Raw genomic sequence first — 17,281 nt, 5'->3', positions numbered from 1 at the left:
CTTCCAGTTTTCCAGTATAAGCTTGTATGAAGTTAGATTCAACATTGGATGGGATGGTAGTCCAGTGCAGGGTATACTCACACAAACCTAAACTTACACATAAAGAGTCAACAGCTAACTTAACATGGACATTTTGGCAAGCAGAAAGAAAGCACAATGACTGGACAAGATGACATTATAAATGCTTTAATCAGGTTAGCCCTGCTGCCATTACCCTGGCAATCTGTGTTCTATCCCTAGTTTTTCGTCATAGTGTGGAGCCTGTATGTTCATTTCATATCAGCGTTTTTCTGGTAAAAGTCTGTAAGACTGGTGCGCTATTCAAAAATGGTTCCCACCTTGTGCCTGATATGCCTAGATAAAAGCTGACTCTGGAGACTCAAGATTTGAAAATAGTAAATTGGTAAATGGATGGATAGATTTAAAATGGAAATCAGTTCAAATCAGTCCAGCCTGTAGGTTTGTATACTATTATTTTTGTGTGTGAATCTGGCAGTATTTAAATCTTTCCTCACAAGTAACTCTTGATTTTCACATGCAAGTAATTGCTGAAGATCTCACCCAACTCTGTTTCATGTTCTCAGACTGACAGACTGGCCACAAATCTGGTGCCTCTGAGTTAGGAGTGAATGCTTGTACAGTTTTGTTAAGACAAGATCAGAGTACCTGGGGAAAATAGACACATAGAGGATTAGAACGTGTTAACTCCATGTATCTGCTGAGCTTGGTCACTTGAGTTGTGAGAAAGTAATGAAGAATTACTGCATTACCATCTTTCAAAAAATAAACCTAATTGAGTTTATGAATTTTGTTTTTGTGTTTTGTCATGTGATTTGTTTTGAGTTTTATAAACATGGGTGTCATTGGGTATGGCTATATGGGAGCTGTTTTGGAGTTTTACTCTTGTTTGTTGTATCACCTGCTTTAAATAATTATTTCACTAAAAATGTGACACAGCTCTAAGGAAAAAAGCAAAAACTGACACAAGGTGTAAACTATTATACATTTACACAATTTTGCACCATGTTACTGATCAAACAAAGATATTTACTCTGTTTAAATACAGAAAAAATGTCAAAAATGAAAGGTAGCTCATATTTCCAACAATTTATTGTGATGAGAAATGACAGGAATATAACTTGTTGTATAATGTTTTGTTATCTACTCTAATCACTTTTCTCAGGCAGTGCCAAAAATAGACTTCGGCAGGAGGGCTTTCGGGCCACTTCAGAATGGATTTTTTACATAATCTCTTCCTTAACCGTAAGAACTGTGAACTCTGAAGCACTGGTTCAAGTAAAATGAGTACAATCACATCCTTATTTTCATCAATTAGTCTCTGGTGGGCTAGGTAAAATGCTGTTTTGAAGACTCCACTCTTGATGTATTTGTTTGTCAGAACAAACACTGTCTTTCTGCTGTGGAGAATACTTTGGGAAAGGTTGTCAATGATAGGAACTCCAGGTTGCCAGTCTCTTTGCTCCAAGCATAAAGAGCATGCTTTATTGCCATGGTCCTCCAGTTCTACTCTAAGATGGTTTAGAACCCAGTCTACTACTAAAGGATCATTGGTGTCGTAGGCAATAAAAGCATCATAATAGTTTTCTTCACAGTTCAGAGATCTATACCCTTTAAGAGTTGCTTTGATATAGTGAAAGATATACCATGCATCCCAGTAAAACAGATGCTTTGTAATAGCTGAGGATACGACAACAACAATTGTAAGAGAGAAAATTACAAATAACATTTCTGATAAACATTCATCAGCACATGAATGTTGGTCAAAGGCTACAATGCTCATGCCAAGGTGATCTTTTGGTTTTCCACAGGTAACATCACTGGCCAAACGTGGAATCTCAATGTCTGTTTTGTATACCCAGAGGAAAAAGTCAAGGTTTTCACAGGTACAGTGAAATGGGTTTCGTTTCAGAGACAGGACTTTCAAAGAAGTTACAAATCCAGGTTGAAACACTGACCGATTTAATGAAGTGAATTTGTTACTGTCTAAATAAAGATATGACAGACTTCTGGCATCTTTCAAAAAGTCATCAGAGAGTCTGCTTATTTTATTATTGCTCAGGTCCAGTTTTAGAAGGGAAGCTATGGAAAGCATGTCCGCCACAGACACCAATTTATTAAATCTCAGGCTAAGCACTTCCAGGTTCTTCAGGTGTTTAAATTGGTCCCATTCAAAAGTACGAAGCTCATTATTATCCAAGACAAGCGTGTTCAAAGTGGTGGAAAGATTTCCAAGGAATTCCACAGGTATTTTTTTAATTTTATTATAAGAAATGTCTAGATGTTTAAGGCTGTATAAGTTTCTAAATATGGCAAAGTATTCACTATTATGACTCCACAATACTCTCAAAAGGTTACCTTTAAATTGTAGCTCCTTTACTGAGCTGCTGACCAAGTGCTTGTCTGTCAGCATAAATATGTGATTTTCACTCAGATTTAGTACTTTTAAATTGGGTAGGTGTCGTAGAAAGGTTAATCTATGTATTACCCCAGGCACCTCAAAATAATGGAAGTTGTGACTGAGATCCAACACCTCCAGCTTTTTCAGTTCAGAAAATGCATATTCATAGACCAGATCAATCTTATTAAAAGAAATATCCAGATACTTCAGATTTGTAAAATGGACAAACTCTGTTCCATTTAATGCATCTCCAATTCCATTATTGGACAGATTAAGGCATGCAATATTTTCAAAACTTTTGAACTGCTCAGGAGAGATAAAGAAAATGTTGTTTCTGCTAAGATCCAGTGTCGGACCATAAGCAAGGCATTCCTTCTTGATAGGCAACTTTTGAAAATGGTAGTTCTTGTCCTTGTGTCTTTTTAATGACCTCTTTATTCTTTTCAACAAAGGAGCCTCCATTGATTCATTTCTTTTACTGTAGTTTGTGTCATTTTTCTGAGTTTCAGGAACTAGCCTGTTTTCTGACAAGTAAATTAAGGACAGGTTAAACTGATGAAATGCTTCAAAGTCTACATGTTTCAAAAAATTTGTCCCGAGATTTATCAATGTCAGATTTTTAAGTTTAGAAAGAGGGAGCAGATCAGATTTAGAAACAGATTGGACAACATAACCTTCAATATGCAAACTTTTGAGAGACTGAAGTTTTGCAAAATTGTCAGAAAGTGAGAGGTTTTTATAATAATGTTTTTCAAAATAATTATAGGAGAAGTCAATCATTTCTACCCGAGGCAAAACTGAGAAAAAATCACCATTTTCAATTTCATTCACCAAATAATTGAAGGACAGGAACAGATATTTAAGGTTTGTGCAGTTCTGAAACCAAGAAGGATGTAATGTTCTGAGAGAGTTCCCTGATAGATAGAGTGACTTCAGATGGGACAGGTTCTCAAAAGCTTTCGGATCTATATTGATACTTTTGTCTGGAGTTGAGCATGCTTCGCAAGGAAATGGGGTATTGGAACACCTTGGGCAATTGCCGGACAAGTCGAGAACATGCAGGTTAGAAAGATTGGCAAAGTCGTGTTGACTAATGTTTTCTATTTTATTACTTGCTAAAAAAAGTTTAGTCAGTGAAGGTGGCAGATTTTGGGGAACAGTTTTTAAGTTATTATAATTTAAAAACAAAGTTTGTAACTTTTTCAGGCCTGAAAATGTTCCATTTTCAATTTTCAGTGAGCTGGTACAATCATTCCTGTAATAACAGTTTTTGTTCAGGCTGATCAGTACAATACGAGATAAATGAGTGAATGATTTCTTAAATACTGCTTTGATTCCATTAAATTCAATGTTAAAACTCGTAAGCCCGGCAGGAAGTCCGTACGGTATTTCTGAAAGTGTGTTGCCATCTAGAATTAATTTCTTTAGATTGGTCAAGCTTAAAAATGTTTCATTTTCAATTCTACTCAAATACTTATTCCATCCAAGGTTAAGGTATGTAAGATTTTTAAAGTTGTAAAATGACCATTTTGCGAGTTTTTCTATCTTATTTTTGGAAAGATCCAGACTTGTCGCATTCCATGTAATATTAGGAACACTCTCCAGTCGACGATACTTGCAGTCATAGTCTATCTTTGTGCCATTTTTTCCCACGGTCACATCACATGGAACTGTCTTAGAAACCCAGGGAGGTGAAGAGAGTCCACTGGTTAGCCACAGAAATATGAGGAAAAATGCTTTATGATAGCAAATGAGCACTGTTTCCTGACAAAGAAAGATAAAAAAAAATATTTAGAACGTTTACCTTGCAGCATGTTTAACATTCAACACATTCAAATGATTTGTCTTACATTTTAGTTATTCACTTAAGAGGAACAATTGTCATCCTGGAACAATTATTTTCATCAAAGCAATTTTGTCAGAACAAAATCAAAAGGAAAATGTTTTCCTAGGCAATATTTAAAAAGTCATATAGTGTAAAAATCTGTAAAATAGCTCCTAAAGTGTTTGAAAAAATGTAGATAAATGTTTTTCACTAGCGGGAGGCACGGTGGCACAGTGGGCAGCGCTGCTGCCTCGCAGTTAGGAGACCTGGGTTCGCTTCCCAGGTCCTCCCTGCATGGAGTTTGCATCTTCTCCCTGTGTCTACGTGAGTTTCCTCCGGGTGGTCCGGTTCCCTCCCACAGTCCAAAGACATGCAGGTTAGGTGGATTGGCGATCCTAAATTGTCCTTGGTGTGTGATTGATTGTTTGTGTGTGTGTGTGTGTGAATATGCGCGCACTGCCTGGGGTTTGTTTCCTGCCTTGCGCCCTGTGTTGGCTGGGATTGGCTCCAGCAGACCCCCATGACCCTGTAGTTAGAATTAGGGTTGGATAATGGATGGAGGGATATTTCACTAGCTCAATAAACTCACAGGTTAATTGAAAAAAATGTTTTTAAAATTTATAAGCAATCTAAAATTGAATTTTTTTTTTTTTAATGTATAAGCAATTTAAAGGACACCACTGATCAATAAAAACATTCATTAGAAATGAAATATGAGAAAATAAGTTTTAAAATCCATTTCCTTAACTCACATATCCAGGGAAGGGCCACGGGGCAGCTGGAGCCTTTCCCAGAAATCACAGGAACAACACCTGGACAGAGCCACCCACACACATACCCCTCCACGGGGTAAACACCCGCACGGTTATTAGGGGCCAATTTACAATGATCAATTCTCCTAACCTGCCCATCTCTTTGAATATGGGGGAAAACCCACATGGACACATGGACAACATGCAAACTTCACATATGGAGCGCTCAGGAAGTGCACCCCAGTCTCCTTATTGCAAGGCAGCAGCACTACCATTGCACCACAGTACTGACAGTTTTTAAAATATCAATATGCAAAATAATAAAGTCAAGCATACTGATGGAATTGCTAAAAATGTTTACACTTTTTATACATAACTAGCCAACCCGCGGCGTACCATACGCCACATAATTAGGCTGGGTTTTTAATGATTTTTAAGCACAGGGAAAAAATTAACATTTGAAAAATCCGGAGGAGGGGGGAAGGACGCCCATTACGCCCCATCCGTCATGCTAGTCTGCTGATTTCTCGTTCAGTATCCTGTGAGTAGTGATGGGCGGAGTGAAGCCTCGCGAACCATCAACACGTTTGAAGCAATTGTGTGGGAAATCGTATCGAAGCTTCGAAGCATTTAACACTCACTTCTCTAGTGACACCTCCTGGCCATTTTCATTAACGTTACAGAAACTTATGATACACTTGAATGACGTCTGTTAAAACTCGTATTGCTTTTATTTTTTCGCAGCTACAGACTGACAACGAAGAGAAGGGTTCGTCAGCAGCTTCTAGTGTGTGATGTGTAAAAAATATAAATATAACTTGTTTAACTGCCTTGTGGCGGTGTAGTAGTACGGCTGCTTTGCAGTAAGGAGACAGTGGAAGATTGTGGGTTCGGTTCCTGGTTCCTCCCTCTGTGGATAGCAAATTATCCGCGACAAACAAACTGTTTTACACGCTGCAAACCAACCCGAGGCGTAGTATACGCCGCTTTTTCAATGTTTTTTAAGCAGAGGGAAAAAAATGAACATTTGCAAAATCCGTAACGCTGCTTTCAGTAAGGACAATGCACACGCGTTTAGTTTGTTGGTGACTTTTTGCCAGCTGTCTTTCCTGGTTTGGGCTGTTTCTGCAGTGTTACCGCTTGTGCATATTAAATCTTGAATTCCTTTGAGTAACTAATTAACTAACTAACACCCACCCACTCAGCTTGTGTGAAAAAAATGCGCCCGTTCTTTCATCATTTTGTTGCAGCAATATACATTGTGTTTTCACTCAGCGCGGAGGTACGCATTCATCTCGGATTATTACATCCAGCTAATCTGCTACAGGACTGCGTTTGAAAAACCGACTTATCCCAGATGAGTTTCACCGGCATTAATGATTAGGAATCTGGTTGGAACAAAACACTGCAGCCACAGGGGTTCAGCAGGACCGAGTTTGGGAAACACCGCTGAACACTCGTGGCTCTTGCCAACTCACGGCGTATCATATGTCGCATAATTATGTATTGATAGGTGAACACTTTCTGAACGACACAGTTGTCCAAACAGAAGTGAAAGTAAAATCGAGACTGGTGCATTCTTTAACTGCATTCTCTGTCTTGTAGCGCTGTGGTAGTGTTGCTGCTTTACAGTAAGGTGACTGGAAGATTTTTGGTTCGTTTGGGCTGCATTTGCAGTGTTACCGCCTGTGCATATTAAATCTTGAAATCCTTCAAGTAACAAATTAACTAACACCCACCCACCCACACACAGCTTGTGTGAAAAAATGTGCCCGTACTTTCATCATTTTGTTGCAGCCTATCAAATACTTGCTGCCCCCAACTCAAGGTGGCTCAGAGGTCCATGTGTAGCGTACAACAGATGAACATAAATGACGGCGTTTTTTCCAAGGCGTCGCGTCCCAGTTAGTAGGCGTGGCTCTGCGAGTTGTCGTCGTATCCAATGGTCATAGAGTTAGTGGGCGAGGCTCTTTCCTACTTGTCGGCGGCTTAGTGAATTCACGCCTCTTCCTGCGTGCTTTCATGGGTGTCTTGTTTTCGTGTGCGTGCTTTCATGGGTGTCTCCCCCTTCTGGCGTCGACTTTGTGAATTATATATATAGATGATTTCAGCCCGCTGCAGAACCCCAAGTTTTAGTTTAACATGACATTAGTTTTGTAAAGGCAGCTTCAGGTGAGACAAGGACAAATAGAAACAATCGAAATAATGATGGAAATGTACATTTGAGAATTAATATGTGCAGTGAAAAAAAATGTCTGTTTTCCCAGAGTTCTGGAAACACTAACTGGATCTTTGGACCATGTCAGCATAGTTCTATTTGCTGCGTCACCCTTCAACTCTTCATTATTTGTCATTTTGAAAGTAATAACTATATTACATTTTGGCATAATGGAATAAGGAGCATGAGTGACACACCTTTCATATTTCTTAAAAAATAATCTGTCAAGGGCGGCACGGTGGCGCAGTGGTAGCGCTGCTGCCTCGCAGTAAGGAGACCCGGGTTTGCTTCCCCGGTCCTCCCTGCGTGGAGTTTGCATGTTCTCCCCGTGTCTGCGTGGGTTTCCTCCAGGTGCTCAGGTTTCCTCCAGGTGCTCCGGTTTCCTCCCACAGTCCAAAGACATGCAAGTTAGATGCATTGGTGATCCTAAATTGTCCCTAGTGTGTGCTTGGTGTGAGGGTGTCCTGCGGTGGGCTGGCGCCCTGCCCGGGATTTGTTCCTGCCTTGCATCCTGTGTTGGCTGGGATTGGCTGAAGCAGACCCCCATGACCCTATGTTAGGATATAGTGGGTTGGAAATTGACTGCCTGACATTGTCTGTGCCTCAATAATCAGCATGTTCAGTTACACCATTTTCTTTTTTTTTCATTCAGAACACAGAATGGCAATAGGCCCAAATGCTCCTTTTTTTGAGAAGCATGTGACCATCATGTTTTTTTGAATGGGTAAAACCTTCCACTGGGGTCATGTACATGTAGAAGTCACTTACATCGTGGCATGTCAATTAGACCAAACGTGTAATTGATTGCCCACGATTGTATGTCTGGCATTACAGAAAGCAAGTGTGAAAGTTCTGCTTCTGGCTGCTACAGCTCTATGATGTCATACTGGCCTCACAAATCATCATGGGGTGTTTGGAAAAAAAATGTTCACCTAAGCCAAGCATATTCACTGCAAAAAATATTTTGTCAAATTTCACCAGTCAACAATCACTAGTCAGCAAACTGTAGTCAATGAACACCCTGTCTGATTCATTAAATGGTGCTTTATTTTGAGATTCTGATGAGGTAACCAAAAGATGGTGACTAGAAGTACAAAGTGTAAATCCAAATACGTGAAACCCTTTCTCACCTCCCTGAGATCTATAGCTCAAGGACCAGACCCCTTTGCCACCTAAGATCACATCTCTAAGGCTACACAAATGCTGCAGCTCAATTCTACATTTTTTTCACTCATATGTGACACAGATTCAATTTTCAGAGAAGTGTAAATGGCAAAAAAAAAAAAAATTACAAAGAATTATAACTTTTCAGTTTGGATTTAGACAATTTTCATATGTGTTGCTAGCCCATGATGCAGGTACATGCAACTCAAGTGTGACCTACATCTGAATGTGGAAAGTCTATACATTTACACTGTAATTTTCCATCACTGTTTATGTGACATTTATAATACCTCTGAACTGAAAATCAAGTTGGATAAGAGTACTTAAGAAAGAAAGTGAGGTGCTGAACTTAATAACCAGACAACGCAGCCCAATTGCTACATGTGTTTTGATGAAAATTATGCATATTTTTCAGAGAGAATATTTGAAGTCACAATGGCATACATAATCAAACATCCTTCTTGACATACTGTTATTGTTAAACCACAGTTTTGTATTAAACCCTCTAACTGTCACCCTAACCAGCCCTCGCTTCTCTCTCTTGTTCACAGGTTTTCTAGATACAGAGAAAGCAGTGAAAATTGCACTTAATTATTTACCTACTACAGTCGATTCCGCTTAATTGGGCCACCGGTTAATTGGGGCAGCCACTTATTTGGGCCAAATCTCAAGGAATGAAAACCAAAATAATAAACTAATACATAATTTAAATGCTTAATTGGGACAACATTCTGATAATTGGGACAGTAGCAGACGCATGCTGCAAGTCAGTCATCTATCGTCGCCCGTCGAAGAAGCACTGGTAAGTTTAGATAGTACAATCTTAGAGTGGAGTAGCACATGTCTGCTTAATAGTTTTCCATCACCACTACCGAACCGTATTCAGTTACCCCTACACCACCTCGCGTGTACATATAACGTATAAGTAAACTTTTTTTTTGTCAATTTTATTTATAAAATTATAACCCTTGCCAAGATGCCAAGAAATTATTTTACACTTTCAAGTAAAATTGCTTTGCTGGATAAAATTAAAAGCCAGCCATTTAATACAAGCTATCGTAGGCTCGCTGAGATAACTGGTGTACCAAAATATACCATAGTGCGTCTCTTACAACAAGAAAATCAACTGCGTGAGGAATGGGCATTACAGAAAAGACGAACTGCAAAGGACAAAGTACAAATTTACAAAAACAAAAGACAGACTACACTTGATGAATTTTTGCAGCATTAATTTGTATGTACATACCTAATTATTTTACTTTAGAATTTATTATTATTTTTTCTTCACAGCTTATATTATTTTCTTATAATTTATATTTGGGTTCAATAATTTTATTAAAATATTGAAAGAAAATTATTTATTGTTTAATTTTATGTGGAATATGCTTAATTGGGGCAGCCGCTTAATTGGGACAAAATGTTCTAGTTCTAATGTGTCCCAATTAAGAGGAATCGACTGTATCTTTCATTTTCTATTAGTCTTTCTTGCTATCGTGAGATGAATTATTTGCAGATGTGTACAGCTGAAAACAATGTGAAGTACTGCAGCAGTTGTGCTGTTGGTGTTCATGGTGGTCTGCTAGCTCTCACATGACTGGCAAATTTGTTTTTCTTCAATTTTGCTCATGCACAACACATTCAGGCCAGAAGTCTGTAGATACTCATACCTTAGGTCATTTCCAAGATTAACTTAAACATTCATTCAATAAAATTAGATTAGAGCTAAAAATTGGAATTGAGTCACTTTAACCTACAGTGTGAATGTGGTCTGAGTGGCAGAAAGGGACAGAACAAAAGCTGCTCAAGCAGTGATACTTCTACATGCTTTCCTGTTTGTGACTATTGTTCCCTTTTCAGCTTTTTCCTGGAAATATACACACTTTCAATGTGATGCCATTTACATGTGACTTCTATATGTCACTGAATTGATTAGTGGAACTGCATGTTAGAAGAAACTCTGTATAGTCAGTGGAGCACAGAGGATAAGGCACTGGACTATATTTCACAAGTCTGGTAGCACAACCCTCATCTCTGACTCACTCTGTAACCCTATGTTAGGGACATCCAACTCCAGTCCTGGAGGGCTGCATTGGCTAGAGGCTTTCATTCTAACCATTTTCTTAATTAGTGTGCAGATTCTGCTACTAATTAAGTTCTTTTGCCTTGTTTGTAATTGACTTGCTATTTATGATGCAACTCCCTTAATTTTGTTTCTTTTGTCTTTAATTACCAGTCAAACAATAATGAGACTAAGTGAGCCAACACACGACTAGCTAACCTGTGTCCATCATCCAATATCTCAAAATAAAGAAAGGTGAAGGCTTTAGTCATGTTGATTTACTCAGATCCAGAACACATTTAGATGTTTTTCTTAGAAGAAAAGAAAATCAACTGTTTTGGCAATGTCTGCTGTGGCAGAATGAGAGCACCAGCAAGCCATGAAGGTAAATGACATGTTTAATTAACAGCAAGAATCGTCTTCTAAGTAAGAAACTGGTTGGAGAGAAATAGGTGGAAGTTAGCTGGTCATCTGTTGGCTTACTTTACATCTCATTTTTGTTTGGGTGCCATTTAAGGGGAAAAAAATCAATTCAGAGGAAAACACAGCAATTACAATGAAGGAATGGAAGTCAATTACCAGCAGAATTTGGTCCCTGATTAAGAAAGTGACAGGAAGGAAAACCAACAGCCACTGCAGCCCTCCAGGATCAGAGTTGGACACCACTGCCCTAAGTGTTCCAAAAGTAAAATCTAAGTGTAATTAACAACAACATTTATTTATATAGCACATTTTCATACAAATAATGTAGTTCAAAGTGCTTAACATGATGAAAAAAGAGAAAAAAAAAAAGACAAAACAAGAATTAAAATAAGAGAACACTAACATAGAATAAAAGTAAGGTCTGATGGCCAGGGAGGACAGAAAAAACAAAAAAAACTCCAGACGGCTGGAGAAAAAATAAAATCTGTAGGGGTTCCAGGCCACAAGACCACCCAGCCCCCTCTAGGCATTCTACCTAACATAAATGACCTCAATCAGTCCTCATTGTATTCATGGTTCTCATGGAAGGACTTGATGATGATGGTCATGTGGACTTCTGGTCTTTAATCCAATTAATTGTAATGTAGCCTGATCTTGTCACATGGGGTAAATGTATTATTGTGTAGGGCACAAGGCAGGAAACAAACACCGGGGAAGGCGCCAGCCCACCGCAGGGCACACACACCCACACACCAAGCACACACTAGGGACAATTTAGGATCGCCAATGCACCTAACCTGCATGTCTTTGGACTGTGGGAGAGCTGCTCAAGCAGTGATACTTCTAGATGCTTGCCTGTTGGTGACTCTGGAGCACCCAGAGGAAACCCACGCAGACACGGTGTAATAAGAATGTAAGTTTAATGTCACTGTGCTCTGTACAAGAAATTATTTTATAAATCCATTCACATGTACAGGCCAGGCCAAAAGGGGCTCTCAGCATTTAGAAGTGCTTAGCCAAGCATAAGACAATGTGGACGGAGACAGCTTGAGGAATGTGTAGTCAGCCTAAAGACAGGTGTATGCTATTTTGTCCTCTGTTGGAAGTGAGCAGATGATCTTCTTTCCTTGTTTGCCAACGTGGAGGAACCAGTATAAAAGGCCTGGACAGCAGCCAAACACTTTGAAGCTTATGGACGGAGGATTATGTCATCTGTCCTGAAAATCCTTTCAGCGCAGCAACGAAAGATGGCAGACTATATAGATTAGGATCCCACCTTGATAAAGTTTGCCATAGGCTTCCCGTCTGTAATGCTGCGTAAATCGTCAGTAAAGAAAGCTAAGTTATTTTCTCTTATGTGATTTTTACTGCCGTATCACTATGGGAGGGATATCACCTTTTATATCATACCTCTATATTTTTTGGTTATTTAAAACGCCGCAATTTCAAAAGAACTTATTCCAACTAGGGAGCTATATCGCCCCCTAAAAGGAAACACACGGGAAGAACATGCAAACTCCACGCAGGGAGGACCCGGGAAGCGAACCCAGGTCTCCTAACTGCGAGGCAGCAGCGCTACCACTGCGCCACCGTGACCCAAAAATCAGTTTAATTAAAAAAAAAAAAAAACACTATTTTGTGTTTGTAAAAGTTATGCTTTTTTTTTTACTTTTTTGGCTAAAATTGCAGAGTCAAATTGAGGAAGGAAACATAACAGATGGAAACCAAGCACACAAGCAAGAGATAAAAAAAGAAACAAATGCAATGCCATATGAAAACATCTCCATTTTTAGCTTTTTGTCAGTATTCAATTCACTATGAAGGACAAAAGAAAAATCTTTTTTTTGACCTCGTATCTGCTAATGGCTTTGTGAAAATCATAAGAAAGAAAAAGTGCAGATTTTCGATAGAAGACAAGCCCAGAACTATTCAAATGTGATCAAGTATGGCAAATAACTGAACAGCTTGATATAGAATTGACACACAAACAAATGGCAGCACACATTCTGAGCACCCCATTTGGCTTTTGTGTAATTAGATCTGGATATGTCTAATAACTGGACACAACTTCACTAAACGTGTAAGCAGACTTCAGGGCTGCCATATCTTTCTTACTTTCTCAATGAGTATTGTGCACCTTGAACTGTTTGTGGAATTAAACTAATCACTGCTGATCTTTTAAAAACCTTATTTAAAAAGTCTATAATCTGGAAAACATGAACTCTCCATGGATAATGGTTTTAAGCGTAATTTTACAAAATTAGTTTGCAATAAAAGTTGAAGATTTTCTTTACACAGATTTTAAGGAACATATTCTTTTATGGCTTTTTAGTTTTTTTAAGTTGTGCTTATTATTACAGAGGACCTGGTTAGAACTGCAAACCCCACCAGTTTTCTATGGTCTTGTGTCTGTCCTGTATTATCTTAAATCCCCTACAGTCTGGGTTCCAAACTGGTCCAAAAGTGCTCATTAACCACACTTTGTTGTCGTATTTCTCATTTGAACTCTAATAATAGCTGTTCACACATTCATGCATACATATATGTTGAGCTATATGGAGACTCTCAGATCGTGAATTACACACACTTTTTTGTCAATAGTAACAATGTGAGCACTGTTAGTGAATTTTACAGACACAAAAAATTATTTAAGATAAATGAAATTCACTACACAACAATCTTCTCTGCAAATGTCTAAAGTTCCCCTTTATATTTTCACAACATATCTATCTAGCACAAAAAAGAAAATGTGATCATTGAAATAAATTTTACAGCTCAGCTTACCATGTTTGTACTTGTAGCTATAAGTGTGACCGTCTTCTAGAAAGGAAGGAACAATAAAAAACACTTAACTGCTAAGAATGAATTACTCTATGCATGCCTCACAGGGAGAAACAGGAAACATCACAACCAACAGTTTGTTCAATAAGAGTGTATATTCACCAAATCAGGTTTTCAGTAACTCAGTGTGGTATTAACTCCATTAGAGATTAATTATTCTCTTGGGTTTTAGGAATGAAGGAATTTCAGGCAACTGGTATGTCACTACTGCTTATTTGCCTCTAATGTGACAAAAAACAGAGAAGAGGAGACCACAAAGTACATTAAGCTTGATGAGAATATTAATCGTTAAGTTGTTCAAATATTGTGTCTAGACACTTTTTAAAAGTTTTCAATGTTTCCTCTTCCATTACAGAAGTTGCTAGTTTGTTGTTCTAACGTACCATTCTCAAACTCTCTTAATCCAATTTAGGGATGCAGGAGGTTGGAGCCTATTATGATAGCATTGAGCATAAAGCAAGAAAGAGCTCAAGTCAGGGTGCAAGTCCATCTCAATTGCCACTCAGGCACATACCCACACTCATGCTCTTACAAGGTCAATTAGAAATCTATAATGAACCTAACCTGGGTAAGTGAAAGAAAAAGCAGAGCATCCGGAGGAAATCCCACACAGATGCAGGAAGTATGACACCTCCACACAGACATCAACTGGGTATTGGATTCAATAGGTCCTGGACTCCTGTAATTCTGAATTTGATTAAGTGGGATATGATATTTTATGATATGTAAATACTGTTATGTTTTTATGGATTGGTCCAGATTCCAATGATTGTGTGTAGGAACATTTCTTGAATTTTGTTTTCAGTGTTGCTTCTTTATTGCAAGTTTCAGATTTTGAAAGAATCCTGCTGGATCAACCCTATCATTGCCTTTAAGAATTTTGAAGACCTAGGGCACTTTCCCACTTTAGTCCATGTCACATTTGACAGCTTTTCCAGCGATTTTTCAGTCATAGCCTTCATTTACATAACCTTAGGCAGTCATTCACATAAAGACAATTGCCTAATGCAACACACCTAACAAGTGAGACCAATTAGTCTGCGACTGGCTAGAGTAAAATAAAACAGGTTTGATTTTCTTGCTAGTTGGAGAGGCATGCAGTGCGCGCTGGAGAGTTGACCGCAAAATTAACCAAAAGATGCTTATTAAGAAATAGAATGTATCGAAAAATAAATAAGGAACACTATTGTTTTTGACCTGACAAACAGAACAGAAGCTTGTCTATCTGTTGCCTTGTGTTGTACATTATATAACAGAATAGAACAAAAGAATTAAGTGGCACAGTTTTCAGTTGTGTAATTTGACATGGTGTAGCAATGATACCAATGACTGAGATTGACAAATCTATGACAAAAAGTTGCCTTATTTGACATTGTGGAAACCAGGGGCGCACCTACTGCCCTGACACAACACAAACAGGTAGAGACACCAGTTCAGTCCAACACAAAGACTTTTATTCAGGGAAAGGCTCCCCGACCCTTACCAACAGTCACAAGCAGAGTAAAACTCTGTCCCTTTCTTCCAGAGCCTTGCAGTCCCCTTCCGTCTCCACACCTCATAGGCAAGCTTCTTCAACCTCCTTCCGATTCAGGCTCCCTTCTGTGAGGTAACTGGATCCTTTTAAGCCGCACCTGGGAGAACTCCAGGTGGCTTGTTAGGGAGACCAGGACTTACTCCCAGGAGTGGCGGAAGCCCAAAGTAGGTCTTTGCAGCTCCCGCTTTTCTCTCGGTCGGCATCCTTGGAACCCAAGCCGAGCAATACCAAGTCCCATATAGCCCTGTTGGACTCCAAGGGGCTGTTACACCCTGGGGGACTGTCAAACAGCAGTTTGGGGGAGATAATGCCCTTCATAAGTCATCTTCCCCTGCCCTTCCATTGTGGATGCATCCCGGTCAGGTAATTTGCACTGGCCACCATCCATCACAAAATAAACTTAGCCATACCCATTAAGACTAAAGTGGTTTCATTTCCTTGTCCTTCCAGAGTGATACATGCCCATTACAGTTTTTCTCAGTTGCTTTGGTGCATTTCTCACAACAGACTTAACATTTGCATAACAGCGAGTGCATTTCTCAAAACACTTAGTGCAAATGGCAAAACATCATGGATGACCAGCAAAAGCAGGTAATCTCTTCAAAATCCTTAATCCATGCCTCAAAAGCAAGTATTTACATCGCTGAATATGTCAGTGCCATCAAAATGCCAAGTCCATGAATCGGACATGACAGCCAAAATGTAAAGTCATGTTATCAATATAAAATTGGCACAATCTAAACATTTTCTGATGCACAAAACATCTGAATGACAAGGGCAGGAAACATAAAAATACAAAACACCGATTGCGGGAGATTGATTCAAGAAGAATATTTTATTGATTGCACAGGTATATGGTGACATACCATGCACTGCACTTGGAGTCTAGCAAAAAATGCATTTCAATACTTTATGCATAACATATGAAATGAAGGAAAAAAAATTACAACATTGAAAACAATATATACATACTGAAACTCTAAATGCTTTCTACAATTGCTGCTGATCCTGTATATTGGACCACATGTTCTCATCCACATCACAACGGATATCTTCCTTGGCAATGCAGCGTGGAAAGAACCTCCTAGAATGTCTTATCCAGCCTCTGCAGGAGTCTGCTGTTAAATCCCCACACGCAGCTTCCATGGCAGCAAGCAGTGTCATTTGTGTATGTGGGTTATGCTCATAAACCTTCCACCTCCAAGCTGAGTAGAACTCCTCAATTGGGTTGAGGAATGGGGAATATGGAGGTAGGAATTCCATCAGCATCCTGGGGTTGTTGGCAAACCATTGTCTGATTAGGTTGGAGTGATGGAAACTCACATTATCACAAATGATCACATACTGTGGTACATTTTCTTGACCAATCTCCTGTTCAGGAATGAGAGAGGGTGTTCATGAAGGTCAGCAGATGTTGGGTATTGTATGGCTCCACAAGAGGAATAGGAGTGTGGACCCCATTGTCTGCAATAGCCGCACACATAGTGATGTTCCCACCCCGCTGGCCTGGCACATCAACAGTAGCTCTCTGTCCAAACAGATTACGCCCACGTCTTCTTCCTTTGGCCAAGTTGAAGCCAACCTCATCCATGTATATGAAAATATGTGGTGGTTCACTTGATTCCAGGTCCACTACACGCTGTATCAAACAAGATACTACAGTAAGTTTGATGTAAAATGTATTTTCATTTTGGAGACAATAGAGTCAAATCTAACATATTCATGTTGCTTTCACAGCGGTAGCAAATGTGTCAAGGTGAAATCAACTGTACTGCATGTTTATGTGGCCCTTATTTCATCAGAAACTGACCTATGTGTTGAACCTCTTCTACCTCTTCTGTTTTGTCTCCTTACATCACACACCCCTACTCTTCTTGGTCTGGGCTGTTGGCCCTGTCCATTTTCTTGCTGTTCTTCCATTTTCAGGTTGTCCTTCCTTGATGTTCTTCCACGCTGCATTGTGCCTTGTCTTTATATGCTTGCCAGCTGCAGGTTCAGGAGCAATTTTAAGGGACTGCTCAGTGATTAGTTGCTTGATTGATCTAA

The 17,281-nt window shown here is 39.2% G+C and overlaps 1 protein-coding gene across 1 annotated transcript; it reads right to left on the bottom strand.

Annotated features, from left to right (window-relative positions):
- Positions 1-371: 371 nt before the first annotated feature.
- On the bottom strand, positions 372-13,674 carry LOC114650906 (toll-like receptor 8). Its single transcript, XM_028800828.2, has 2 exons — positions 13,645-13,674; positions 372-4,183 (listed from the first exon to the last, which is right to left on the bottom strand). The coding sequence occupies exons 1-2, from the start codon at positions 13,645-13,647 to the stop codon at positions 1,109-1,111; spliced, it is 3,078 nt and encodes a 1,025-aa protein (XP_028656661.1). The 5' UTR covers positions 13,648-13,674; the 3' UTR covers positions 372-1,108.
- Between the last annotated feature and the right edge of the window lie 3,607 nt (positions 13,675-17,281).

Source organism: Erpetoichthys calabaricus, chromosome 4 (assembly GCF_900747795.2).
Source record: "Erpetoichthys calabaricus chromosome 4, fErpCal1.3, whole genome shotgun sequence".
NCBI lineage: Eukaryota > Metazoa > Chordata > Cladistia > Polypteriformes > Polypteridae > Erpetoichthys > Erpetoichthys calabaricus.
The sequence above is the reverse complement of the archived record's forward strand: the minus strand, read 5'-3'. Positions and strand labels throughout refer to the sequence as shown.